This window comes from Cygnus olor, chromosome 1 (assembly GCF_009769625.2).
Source record: "Cygnus olor isolate bCygOlo1 chromosome 1, bCygOlo1.pri.v2, whole genome shotgun sequence".
NCBI classification, from domain to species: domain Eukaryota; kingdom Metazoa; phylum Chordata; class Aves; order Anseriformes; family Anatidae; genus Cygnus; species Cygnus olor.
Genome location: NC_049169.1, coordinates 145547361 through 145561508, shown reverse-complemented (window position 1 = coordinate 145561508; position 14148 = coordinate 145547361). Strand labels below are relative to the sequence as shown.

At 41.0% G+C, this 14148-nt stretch overlaps 1 protein-coding gene across 3 annotated transcripts in view; it reads left to right on the top strand.

The window, feature by feature from the left end:
- Positions 1-389: 389 nt before the first annotated feature.
- The window catches only part of CUL4A (cullin 4A), a 35901-nt gene continuing 22142 nt past the window's right edge, over positions 390-14148 (top strand). The window contains exons 1-7 of one of the 3 annotated variants that reach the window (XM_040556822.1): positions 391-634; positions 910-1025; positions 5491-5594; positions 7687-7756; positions 9170-9243; positions 10781-10943; positions 13493-13582. In XM_040556822.1, coding sequence (XP_040412756.1) covers positions 478-634; positions 910-1025; positions 5491-5594; positions 7687-7756; positions 9170-9243; positions 10781-10943; positions 13493-13582 — 774 coding nt within the window. In that variant the 5' untranslated portion in view covers positions 391-477. Of the gene's footprint in view, positions 635-909; positions 1026-5490; positions 5595-7686; positions 7757-9169; positions 9244-10780; positions 10944-13492; positions 13583-14148 lie in introns of all 3 variants that reach the window. The other 2 variants (XM_040556910.1, XM_040557000.1) reach the window with 2 other exon arrangements.

Sequence of the window (14148 nt, the reverse complement as noted above, 5' to 3'; positions counted from 1 at the left end):
CGGCCACAGACCACGTGCGGCGGGGCGTGCGGCGCGTCAGTAGGCGGGGCGGAGGGGCGAAAGGAGGGTGGGTGTGCCGCTCGGGGGCCGAGCGCGGCTGTGAGCGGTCTCCGGCGGCTTCAGTAGCGTCCGCGCCCCTCCAGTTGAACACACAGCTGCCGAAAGCACCGCTCCTAAAGCCCCCCCGCTCCCCGGCCGCCCCTTCACCCCCAAGGGGGCTGCCATGGCGGGGAGCGCCCGGGAGCCATTTTGTGCGCGGGGCTGCCGCTGCCCGCACCGCCCAGCGGCCCGGGCGGCGAGGCGGCGGCTGGGGCGCCGCGGGGGGGAGGCGGGCGCTTGCCGGTGACCGCCGGAGCCCGTGGGGGCGGGCGGAGGAGGAGGAGAAGAAGGAGGAGGAGGAGGGAGCGGAGGCGGGGACCAGGCGGCCCAGCCCAGCCCAGCGCCTTGCCCCGGCCGGACACGGCGCCCGGGGCGGAGATGGCGGACGAGCCGCAGAAGAAGCCGCACTTGTCGGCCCTGGTGGGGCACACTAACGGGCTCACCAAGCCCGCCTCGCTCGCCGCCACCACCGCCGGCAGCCGGGCGGGAGGCGCCCCCGCCCCGTCCAAGAAACTGGTCATCAAGAACTTCAGAGGTGGGTGCAGGTGCCGGGGCCCGGCCCTCTCCCCACCCTTGTTTACAACGGGGGGGGGCCCTCCCCTCGCCGCCTTATCGCGGTGTGAGGGGGTTGACACCCGCTTATCGCGGTGCCGCCGCCTCGCCCGGCACCGGGCTGCCCCCCCCCACCCCCCCCCCGCGGTGCCGGAGCCGGGCGGTAGCGAGAGGAGGCGGGGGGGGGGGGGGGTGGAAGATGGCTCCGCAGGGCCCTGCCCCCCCGCTGGCAGCGCCCCGCGCTGTGTCTCTCGGCAGAAAGGCCCAAGCTGCCCGATAACTACACGCAGGACACCTGGCAGAAACTTCACGACGCCGTGGGAGCGATCCAGAGCAGCGTTTCCATCAAGTACAACCTCGAGGAGCTCTACCAGGTGACACCTAGGGGGTTTTCTGGGCTCCTTTCTAAGGGGAATTAACTGCTCCGAGGGCTACGGATTTAACCTGGTGGGGTTTGGGTTGTTCAAAGCTGACTGCATCTTCCTAGCAGCGCTCCCCATACTCTGTTTCCACTCAATTTTCAGTTTTGTAGATCAGCGGCTCCTTGGAGAGCTACCAGGATCTGGGCCCATGAAAAAGCAATTTGTGTCGGGAGGCATGGAAAGCTGTGTCTGGGCAGGGCTGAGCTTTCAGCCTCAGCCTCTCTGATACCATGCCCCCTCAAGATGCTGAAAATGGGGTGTTAGGTTCACCAGGTTATGCAGATACATATTTTATAATAACTTCTTTTCTCTATGCTTTAGTTTCTTGTGGATAGTAAACGTTAAAGTATTTGTTTAAACAAAAATCAGACTTCAGCATCAGTACTCTTTGGAGAACGAAAGAAAGAGTCTTGGTTGAGCAGACACCAAACTCTCAGTTTACCTTCATTCAGAGCACTGTTGTGTTTTCATAGTAATCAAGGCTTTGATTTTTTTAGTGAAAATAGTGAAAAAGTACTGCTGAAACATCTGGACTACTGGAGAGGGTCTATGGATGAATAAAAAAAAGAAATAGTCACAACCCTGTTCTTCCTTTCTACTTTCTCCATTAATTATGGCTTAATTCTTTATTATTTATAATATGCATTAAGCTACTTAGCTGGAGTAGTATTTTTTCAACCATCGTGTCATTATGAAAATTACTGATGCGGTAAGTTCTGCTAAATAGCTTAAGTTAATTATGAGTTTTCTGTGGGTGCAGGTGTTTGGTCTGCAGATGTCGATCTCGCTGCCAGATCAGGACTTACGGCATTAATATTCTCACCCCAAGTTTTCTAAATGTTCAGTAGAAGTAGGTTTGGTGTTGTCTGCAGAGTAGAGACTCCGAGGGGAGGACAAAGCCAGCAGTCCACGTTGGGTCCGTGGTCAAAAAATCAGGCTGAATTTCGAGAGCTGATTAGATTTTCTCTGTGATTAGTTAAGGTATATAATGTATGGTTCTAAAATGGCTCATTATGTAAATGTATATTGACTTAATAGGATTTAATGCCTTTAAACAGGTAACTGGACTGATATATTCATCTATTAATATTTACAGATTTGCAGAGTTTGACTTACATGATATGTTTCATGGTTTTAAAATGAGCATTTGAAAAATCATGCTCTTTCATGCCCAGCTTAAAAAAAAAAAAAAAAAAGAAAAAGAAAACCACAGATGCTTTGAATGTTACCTAACTTGTTTTCAGAGGCTCAGAAATGAGATTATAGTAATATGGGTATGAAATCGCCAGGCTACAGGCTTGAGTTTTGGCAGAAGAGAATGAGAGAGATTTCAGATAAGCTGTGGAGGGAGAGCTGTACTTTTTGCTTTTTCTGTTTGTCTGCTTGTTTGTAAAAACTGCACGTTATAAGGTCAGCCCAATAATCTGCAAGGCACTAGTGCAAATCAGCAAGATTTCTGTACAGTGGGTGGTGGCTGTGAGTGTGCCCATGCATACGTACTTCTGCCAAAGGAATAAAGATGAAGTTCAGCATCTATTGGAAACCTGATCTGTACTTACAGATCGTTTTAACTGTCTGTTGGTGAGCACGGAGCCATCCACTGGGGAAAATTTCTGCATTTGTACCAGTTGTTTTTGCTGTCGGGGCTTCTTTTTGTGCATCTCTGGCATCGTGAGAGGAGGTGAGAGCCTGCTGGGGCTCGGTGAGGTAGACAGGCTGCTCTTGAACTTTTTGATTTGTTTAATTTGACGCTGTGGCTGAGGAAAAAGTGAAGAACGGTGACAAGGCCTGGTGGGAAATCCAAAGGATACTCCTTCCCAAGCGTTAGTGGCCAGCAGGGGTTAAAGCAGGAAGGTGCTTGGCAGAGCCAGTGAGCAATGGGAGGGCGGCAGCCAATTTTTTGCTACTAAAATAGAAATGATGCCTGGGATTGGTGGTGGATTGCACAGATTTTGATAGAAGTAGCTGGTATTTGATGGGATAGAGAAAGTGGGGCAGTGCAAAGAATTGCCAAGTGAGCAGCGAGTGATTAAAAATAATGGAGAAAGAAAATTCCCTTTGCAACAAGATCCTAAATAAACTGAAATGAGGCAGCAATGCCTTTCCTGAGGGCATAGAGAAAGATATTGTTGCAGTGAAGGAAAAAAATAATATCAGAGCCTTGACCAGACTTTCATTTGTATGGATGGATAGGAAGGGCTATGTCTCAAAAAATAACGAAGTGTCTGAAAAATAGTTGTGTGTGATTACTGTTTGTTGCAGAGGTCACCTTATGTACCCATTTTAAGACCAGAAAAGCAAAAAGCAGTGTAGGCACCTTATGAGTACTTTTCTGTTTGTTTTCGTTTTGTGTTTTAGATGACAGGCTCTTCAGGATGTTAGCACCTATGGAGGAAATAGAACAAGCAGTAGCAATAATTTGCATACTAAAACTGAAGACTGCTCAAAACAAGCCACTAAAAGTGTTATTCAAAACTTTTACTAGGTTGGTGTAGGAAAGAGCCTGCAGCGTTGTCTCTCTCCTATCGTTGTAGATGCAGTAATTACTACAGCTTTTTTTCCCAGACTAATTGTGTGCAAGATGAATAAAAGTCAAATTACATTTCTTCAGAAAGAGAGACAGCAACAACTCTGGATTAAACAAGAGGTGAAGAAGAAGGGAATTACTGGCTTGCTCTCCTCAACACCAGTCACAAAAGAAAGCACCAGCTAGTTAGGGGCAGTGCTGAGGTGATAAGGCTGCAGTTTGAAGCATGCTTCAAGCCAGTGCTGCTGCCTAAAGAGCCGCTTTCCGTTTCACCTCTCTCTTGACCTGCTCACGTGCTACCACAATTGTTTGTATGGTCTTAAAACAGAGTGTAGATCATGCACTAGTACTTTTGACAAAGAGTTAGGTGCTGGCATTAGGCAGCATAACGTTTCACATGGCAAACAAGGCACACACAGAAAAGCAGAACCGAGTAAAGACCAAGCACTGGGGAAATACTGAAACTTTCTCCAAGTTCATTTATGCTGTTCATCAACGAAATATGTGACTGTAGATCCTCTGGAGCAAGGGAAAACATTCTTGGGTCACTCTCAGTCGCTCGAGTGAAATGGTGCTTCGAGTGTCATGCAGTGTTCTCTGCGGTACCATCTCACAGAATAGAGGAAGTTGAGGTGAAGTTAAAGGAAGAGACGGGGTGATTTTCTCATCTTGTCCAACTCCTTTGGATAATTTTGTATGAAGCACTGAATGGCCGCAAATACTTACTGCAAACTTTACAGCTCTCACAGAGTGTCTGTCTGTCTTCATTGTGATTCATTTTAGATGCTGCGGTCTATTAATAAAATAGTTTATTGAAATACGGCACACAAGTTAAAATAAAGCGCGCCTGGAACAAAATCTAAATATAGGCAGTGGTATCAAGTGAGGCTACGTTTTCTCTTTGGTATTCCCACTCAGTTTCTTGTGAGGAAAAAAATGTTAGCGTGAGACAATGTAATTGCTGTATAGCTGAACAACGACATTACAGAGGTGTCCAGAGCTGTCCCAGCATAGTCTACATCAGCTGTGTAACAACTCAGTTCACATTAAAGTAGTGACCACAGCAACACTTGATTTGGGGCAGAATTGGTCTTCTTAACTAGCAAGGATAAATCCTCAACTGAATCCCACGAGAGCCAAATAAATTAATTCAAGTTATTTGTTAATGCTTTTGTTCTTTTTCCACAGTTTGTATACCTTATACCTAGTGTGTGTATCAGTGGAAATAGAAATAAGCTAATAAAATGACAGGACAGCAACTATACTTACCATATACGTATTTTGAGACAATAGTTTAAATGTTTGGCTCTAATGTTATTTCCTCCTCACCTAATGAATGTGAAAGATGCAAACCCCGTCTCATTTAAATGTCTACGAAAATGATGCTTAATAATTAAACACTTAATCTACAGCAATGCTGAAATGCATCAGTATTCAACAATAATTCATCCTTAATGTTATTAAGAGAAGGGATGAAAATGTTTTGGTGCGATTGTGCTTTTATAAAATAAATAACACCAGTGTGCACATGTGGAGGGATGCGCAAATGGATGTACAGAAAGAGTTCTGCTGTTGAGTGATATGAATGGGGGAAAAAAATCTTGTAATGTTTAACAGCACATCTGAAATATGATAGAGATGATGATGATGGACCTTGTGCATGACATCTGGTAGCGTAAGAAAGGACCAAAATCAGAAAGGAATCATGGAATCTTTATTTTTCTATGTAGTTTGGCTAATTTTATTTTGATAAGCTTTGTTTTGGTGCATAGTTTGGACAAGTAATGATGACTTTTTTTTATTTTCCTCTTTGGTGTTGGTCTTGATAACACAGGGAGAATCTGACTTCATTTAATTTTTTCAATCTCGTCTCAACTTTTTTGGTTTTAGGCTGTTGAAAATCTCTGTTCTTACAAAGTCTCTGCTACACTGTACAAACAGCTGCGACAAGTCTGTGAAGATCATGTGAAAGCACAAATTCTTCAGTTTAGAGAATATCCTTTTCCTGTGCACAGATATGGTTAGATTTGGGTTTAAAACATTATTTTTTTAAGTAAGTTTTTTTTTAAATGGCAGTGTTATTTGCAAATGTGTTAAGAGGTTCTCTGTTTACCACTTAAATATTTTCAAATCAACCATATGCAACTTCAGTCGTTTGGGTAAATAATTTTTGTGTACAGAGAAGTAGCATGGGTGACAACCATTTATTTTAGTAGGAATCAAAATTTTACAACTAATCTAGAAAATTTCAGTAGCACTATCCGTCTAAGTAACAATATACGAAGTACACCTGTCTGTATGACTAATTAATTATAAGTGCTGGTCAGCACCAATATGTAGCAGGGGTGTTCAACAAGCCCTTAGATACCTCACATGCACCTTGGGAGGTTTTTGGAAGAGAAAGGGAAGTTCAGAAGATGACTTGGCTGCCCTGGGACCTGCGGGACCTGCAGAACACTGAAGTTGTACGGTAAATTTCCCCCCAGTTTTCTCAAGTTCCGTTACCAGGCTTCTCTTTCTGTGGCTGAACTGGTAACAGAAGTGCCTGCAGATCCTCTCTGTACACTTGGGTGCAGCCAGCCCTCTTCTCTGAAGCCCATTGTGCTCTGCATGCTGAGAGCGTGCTTTATGTGTCTTCTGTATAATAGCCTACTGGTTACGCTTGCTCGGGAAGTAGGGTAAGTAGAGTCTACGCCCACCAGGCTGTCCTCGAGAGTGCCTTGGCAAACAGATGCTGGAGAGTGCTGTAGTGAACAGATGCTGCGGTGATCTGAGCGCTAACCCTGTTTCCCAGCTCTCCTGCGTGTATTTTATTACAGAAAATCATTGGTTGAAATAGAAAGAAACAGGGGAACGGGGCCCGGAAAGAGCCCTTTTTCTAGGCAAATGCCTTAAATGTGCTTTGGATTGTAACTCTCAGTTTCTCAGTTCAGTGCATTCCCCAGATAGGTGCCTACACACATAAAGAAGACAAATTGCTGTCTCTGTTCTATTTATTTATTTTTTCTTTCTAGCTAAGTCCCAGCATGGCCTTTTTTTTTTTTTCAACTTTTTGTCCCAGTAAGGGAGCCTGGCTTCTACATGGCACATGAGAAATATTGATACATAAATTGGCACTGTGAATTCAGCTCTTAATTATGCAGCACATTTTTTCATTAGATTTAATTTGATGCGTTAAAAATAACCTCTAACTAAAAAGCTCATTAATCAGTGCAGCAGTCTCTTAAACATAACTGAGGTCCAAGTGTTTTAGTCTACTTTAAAGCGGTGTACAGTTGACCAGTTCTGCATCCCAGGCTTTTCAGACTTCAGCCCATCTTCTGAAGAGATGTTGTAAAACTTAAATTTTAAAACTTCGCCTTCTCCCCACGAGCCCAACAGAACCAATGTCTGAAGAGCTGAGAATTTTGTGTTTTACAGGTATACTGCTTTATATCCCAAGGACGTGAGATTACATTAATCAGATTTGGCCAGAGGGAGTTGGGGATGATACTGTGTGTGAAAGGAAGGCAAAGCCCCGCTTGGATTTACTTATATGACATCCTAGAATTCTGAAAGCATAAGTAACAATTGGATCTGTTGATCTGTTGTGTAACTAATAAAACTTCATAGTTTACTTCGGGAGACCTAGGGATGTACATGAAAAGAGTGGTATTTGGATTTATTGAGGATTATTTAAAACTGTAACTGCTTTTAAGAGATTAGGGTCACTCCTGTTGCGCACAGTGTGAACTCATTAAACAAAGTAAACCTTTCTATCCAGCTCACCTCAATTGGCAGTAAGGTTGTTTTTGACACTGATGGGATTTCTTGTTTAAATCTGTATCGGAGTTGTACGGTGCAGCCGCTAGATGGTATTGCTGAAGAGCTGTGAGCGTTATTCCTTGAAACCGTAGGGAGGCCTGTTGGAGAATTGCCATCCCCTGTACTGGGTAGAAGCTTCGCAATTAACCGTTTATCCCTAGGCAGTCCCAGTAACATCAGAATATCCACAGAACAGATTTGCTTAATGGCTGGCAAAGACCATCTCTGGAATCTGGCCTCAGACGTTACTGGCAAGCTAGTTTTCCTTAATAGGTGTTGTACAGATTCTCTGGATAGTCTTTTATTTTTAAAGAAGATAAATAAATGCTGGCAAGATCATTGCAGACAAATGGTAAGTTGAATGTTTGTTCAGAATATGTGTCCTTGAGATGTGAAGCCTGGCAAAGGGGAATTTGTTATGGTTTAAACGTGGGACTGTTGCATCTCCTCCAAGTTTCAGCGTAGCCTTTCACTTTCCATTTTGTTAGCTAGGGGCAGTTTTGTTGTTGAAAGTCAGGTTCTGCAGTGCTGTTGACTCTGATGCTGAAATATCACTCAGAAATGTATTGAAGCTTGTGGAATTGTTGGCTGTTTGCAATTTAAGTAATTGGAGAATCCACAAGCTTTGCTTTTAGATAGCTCCAACAGCTGGGTTAATTCGTGACTCTCTTTTTTTGTGATGCAGAGATGAATATACAGAGAGATTAAAGAGCTAAATCTCTTTCCCCTTTTTGTCATCAACCTCCATGATGAATTATGCTATAGAAAAAAATCCCCTCTCAAATACACTTCATAGGAATTGTCCTTTTAAAATGTTTCGTTGTAATTCTAAGACAGCATTTGAAAGTTTTCACTGCACTCTCACCTAGCTTTGGCTACAGGTGCCCAAAATAGTTGAATTTTTATTTTCATTCCTCAAGTTCTTTTCTTTCCCCTTCTCTGTGGGGGATGGGCAGAGGTAAGTGCTTTTTATCTCAAATAAAAATGGAAAGTGTTGTGGAAACTATGCAAAATGAATTCAACAGTCTGATGAAAATAGAGTTGAAGGATTTTGCCTCAAAAGTTTAATTAAACTGGACTTGTGTTTTTGTAAAAATACGAACTCTGTTCATTTTAATTACTTTTGAGAGTTTTTTTGTTTTGTTTTGGTCCTCAAAGCAACAACCTGTGGCAAGTGGCTCTCTTGCCTTTGTGCTGAGTTAGCAGTTGTGGTGTTTAAGGAAAAAAACAAAACGTCAGTCACATTGCTGTTTTACTTTGATATGGTTGGCCAGAAACTGTATCAGCTTGAGAATTGCTTCAGAAGCAACTTACTTTCATTGTGAAAATGTCTTTTGCACAGTTTATTAGTGTCTCTCCTTAAAGCTTCTTTTTAAAAATAAAAAATAAAAATTAAATTTGAAGTGAAAACTGCAGCAGCATGCTATTTCAGGGTGTTTACTGAAAGTGTTGGTGAGACTGCTTAAATGGCTCATTCATCTCAATAGCAATGAAACTTAAATAGCACTAAAACAGGCTAATAAAACTGGTTAAATGCTTATGAATTTGAAAACCATCTTCAATATATTTTGTTGTACTGCTTAGTCATAGTGTTAACATCAATAAATTACATATCAGTAGCCATACAAGTCACCACAAGAGCTGAAAATAGATGTATCAGCAATTAAGGTACATGTGTATGAGATACAACTTCCACAATTTGTCTTACAACTTAAAATGCTATATGCTGGTGAAGGCAAAAATGACTTTTTTAATGTATTTTCAGATCATGATCAGAAGCATTTTCTTATTTCTGGATCGCACATACGTACTGCAGAATTCAATGCTTCCTTCTATATGGTGGGTACCTACATAAGCATTTCTCTGATCTTTAGAATCTGCACGTGCTATTATATTTGTAAAGGTTGAAAATAAAATTTGCGCATAATATTTAAGTTGTGCAATAGGCGGATCCAAATTCTGTGTCAATTTGTGGAAATTTACATGTTGGTGTAGGCACGCATCATTTCCGCCATCCCCAGGAATACCTGTTGTGAAGCGAAGGTAAAAGAAGAAGGTCAGAGGAGATAATGCTGACAAGTTCAGGCACACACAGCTGCAGCTGTCACCGCCTGGGTGAGGCTGTGCTGGGAGCCTCCTCTGGCTGCTGCCTCTGGGCCCAGCTGTACTGCAGGTGCTCCGGGTTTGGCAGAGTTCAGAGCTCGGCTACTGGCTCTGCTTTTTTTTTTTTTTTTTTTAAGTAAGTTAGGTACACTCACAAGGTGCAGGTCATCTTTCCTGCACTGGCCTCTTGTGAGTTGAGAGCTGTGGCTCAGAGCTTTGAGGTGAACCCTGGGTGCTGCTGCTGGACTTGGAACACCCACCCCACGGTCACGTCTTTGGGTGTTCTGTTTCTTAGCATCCTTCCTGAGAAGGATTTCATTTCATCAAGGCAAACAAACCCAGGCCTTTCCAAAATTTTCTGGTATTGTTACTCTGTCTAAAGCAAAAAAAAAAAAAAAAAAAAGTAACAGTGTGCTTCTTCCCTGCCTGTGTTACTTCTATGCTTTTGAGAGCTCCTCAGGCTTGGGGAGGAATCTTGTGGCCTTTTCCCACCTCGCGCTAGTTAGGTCCCACATGAAATCTTCCCAGTTTGAACTCTGTTAGTTTTTTTGTTTTGTTTTGTTTTTTGTTTGTTTTGTTAGGCTGTTTTTTACTAAAAGTTATCAAAGAGATCTGTTCACACTTTGTGCTTTTTTGCTCATACTGGGAAAATCTTGATGCATGTGAAGAAGTTGGGGGTAACAACTTTTACCTAGGATTCTTCTGTTTTCCTTGATAAAGAACATGATTAATAATTGCCTTCTTCATGATCAGATGTAGAGGCATCATTCCTCATCATCTTAGTATGAAACACAGATCTGATACAGGTGATCATAAGGTCATAAATGTACAGAGAATTCATGATTTGAAACAAAATTTATGGATGACTTAAAGGTTGACTCTGGGGATCTTATGTGAAGGTAGATGTTCATTTTTGTAATTATTTTTATAATAGCAATGTGTTTTTTGGTGGTGGTGGTGTTTTGTTTTTTTTATACACAGAGATCATTATAGACTATTATGAGAAATACGGACAGACTGCTCATAGTTCTCACCTGAACTATGCATAAACTGAAGTTTATGCATCTTGTAGCACCTCACCTGGTATTTTTGTGATGGTTATTATTATAGTTCCCTTAGGTGATCATGTCAAAGAGAATATATGCACAATTAATACATTCACTCTCTGTATTGCATATATAATATATATTTTAAATATGTGTGTATTTTCTTAAACTGAGATGCAGATTTTTGAAAAAAACAAAAATATAATTTATTTTCAATGTTCATGCAGGGATATGGGGCTAGAGTTATTTAGAAACCATGTCATTAGTGATAAGCAAGTTCAAAACAAGACTATTGATGGAATCCTTCTGCTGATTGAACGAGAGCGAAGTGGTGAAGCTGTGGACAGAAGTTTGCTGCGAAGTTTGTTGAGCATGCTGTCTGATCTGCAGGTGAGTACAGCAAATTTCACTAATAACCACTATAACCACTACACTTAAAAACAGAGTTTGGACTTTTCTAATATGTGTATTGTACAGAAATAATTGTATTCTTCTAGTAAGCATGTGCTTCAAAATCTGTCTAACAGATTGAGAAGTGGTTCCCTTTTATTTACCCTATCTAGTCTTTCATTCTCTGCTTGTAAATGAGACCTCTTTGCTTGTTTTTCTTAGCTGATGCACTGGCCTTCAAGCTTTACAAGGTTTGCATGTCTTTTAGTGTGTGTAATACCTGTCTGTCTTAACCACTTGTTTTGTAATCCTAGTGAAGGTGGAGTGTAGCAACCAAAAAAGATTAGTTCTGTCACTGTAAAAAGGTTTTTGGAGTCCAGATCATGGGTCTTACCGCCAAAGACATCACTACATCAGCAACTTCTTAGCAGAGACCAAAGAGAGTTAGATGCAAAGTTAAGGCAAACATTTTAAAATGGTTATAGTCAGTCTATAGATAATTGGGGTTTTCCATTAGAATAGATAGTAAGTAACCAAACAGAATATAAAAAATATTGTGATTTTGACTTTGGTATGTGGTGTTCTCTGGTCGACCTTGTTGTATGATGTGCAATAAAACTTAGGAGCTCTCTTTCATTCTTAGAAACTGTTCAGGTTGCTCTGTTCCCAAGTGACATACGTTATTACAAAACTGGATAAGGGTTTAAAAAAGAGTGCAAAGGGGAAGACTGCATGAAAGCCTGTTAGAAAGTACTTTTTGGCCAGGCTGCTTACCTGCTTTTCTGCCTTTCACGTTAACCTTCCAGACTTTAATCTGTAATTACACTCTTTAGTGTATGAGAAAAATTTGTAAGTAATTATTCTGTTCAAGAGAGAAGAGAAACTTCTGTCAATGAATTTTCGGATCACATGCATGCCCCTTTCCCACTTTTATCCCATTGTTATTTGCAAGTCTTCTCTAATTGCATCAGTTTTTTGTAGGTGTTAACATTGATTATTTTTAGGAATATACTCTGCTAACTAAAGATAAACATTGCCCTTTATTGGATCCTTCTTACAGAATTGGATTTCAGTCTGCAGTCTTCTTCACTGGCTCAACAGCGTGGTTTTCTTTCTTCACTAGGGAACCTAACCAAATCTGTTCTGTTCTTTTGTGTTACCTGTCACTATATCAAGGCACAGATGTGCTTATAATCCTGTAATTATACTCCAGGATCTCTGCTTCTCTATTTTCTTTCACCAGAGGTTAGCCTGTGGTGAAAGATGAATTAATAAAGCAACTCTTATATTTCATTCGAAAACAATTAACCTCCTACTCATTCCTGATTTTTTAGGCAATTATGCAGTGGAGGACCGGCTGTTGAAAGCTGATTCCTGTTCATGTAAATCCTATTCTATAGCAGTTGCCTTGTTGTAAAGATTTATACATAGTTTATACAGAAAATAGTTTCATATACTGTTGTATTAATGTATAGGTCAGAAAGTTATACCAGTTATCTTGAAGGAAAGGATGGTAAGAAATGAAATCTAGTATTCAATCATGTCGAACATGGAGCTAGTGTAAAGAGAAGGCTGAAGCAATCACTTGATGTCTGCTCGTGATGCTGAATTAGTGAACTCATACATTGAGTGCTTGTCAAGCCTGAGGTTTCATGTTTGATGCATTGAAAAAAAAAATCAAACTTTTTTCCTCCTTATGGACTTTGAAAAAACCCAACCCCCCTCCCCCCCCCCCCCCAAAAAAAAAAAAGCCAACCTAGTCAGAATGTAATAATGACTTTTACAGCTCTGTGTTATCTTTTGGGAGAAGTATTTCCTTCTATTCATCTACCATACTCAAGGACTTTTTTCTTTTCACTGACTCTCTGTTCATGTGTCATTCCCTAGCTACCTTCTCCAGTCTGCTTTAACTACTTTATGTAGTTGTCCTTTCTAATTTATCTCCTTTCTATATGAAAGCATGTTAATCGTTATGCAGAAATTTCTCAATTTCTGTGGTTGTTGTTGCTGCCCTTTTTTAGTCATCATTTTGTTCCTTCACTGGAGAAAGGAAGTTCATCTTACCTGGTATAATGAATTTTTCTTTCTTTTGTGCCACTGAGATGAGCCTGGCAGATGTGAATTAACATATCAGTGTTGTTCTGAAGATTTGTTACTGAGAATATCATCATTTTACTGTTGGAAATTCTCTTTTGGAACTTTTTTTTGGCCACAGAAGTATCAGTGGGAGTCTTGAGCTTAAATGGATTAGATGTGCTGTTGTGTTGGATACCAGTTTTAGTCTATGTGAATTAAACAGAAGCTGTCAATTTAGACAATTTTAGCACTGATGGCCGAAACACACTATTGCTACACTGGAAAGTCATCTCTGGTCAGAGTATTTCTAAAACCAGTAGATAAACAGAGAACTTACGAGTTTATGCAATTTTAAGCACTTGTCATAATTGTGTACATTCCCGAGGTTTTACTTGCCTTTTATGTCTGACAACCAGAATATGCTACCCTTATTGGCAGCTTAATGTAAGTAACTAAATCCGTTTCTTGAGCAGGTTTACAAGGAATCCTTTGAACAGAGGTTTCTGGAAGAGACAAATTGTTTATATGCTGCAGAGGGCCAAAGATTAATGCAAGAAAGAGAGGTAGGTGCATGATATAGATGATCGCTTTTATGTTAGTTTCATCTGCTGTGGGATTGTGTGAGAATTTGGTAGGGCCATAGTGTGGTAATAAGTGAAATTTACTGGTGTGAATGGTGTTTACACATAGGGGACTGCAGTACTGTGTCAAGGGGAAGAGTGGAGTCCACTTTGCCTTAATGTTTTATTGTGTATGTGAATATACGTATGTTATATAAACATATACAAATATAAATAAGGAGTGGAGAAACCCAGTGATATTTTTGTGTAGCTAAAGTCACACTACCAGAAAGTTAATCTCCACACAAAGCTTAAAGGTGTGCCATCAACTGTATTTTTGCCCAAGAGCTGTGAAATATCCACTGGCATCATTCTATTCTGTGCTTAATACTGAAGTAAACTGTTTACTTTTTTACTGTTTTGTTAATTTATTTGTCTGTTTTGTTTCTTTTGCTTCTTAGTTAAATAGACTTGACATTTTTGTTTTCTGTGCTGTTGAGATGAAATTATGCCGTATGGTGGGCAGCCTGAAAATGAGTTTCTCTCTGAAAATGTAAATCAAATGAAGT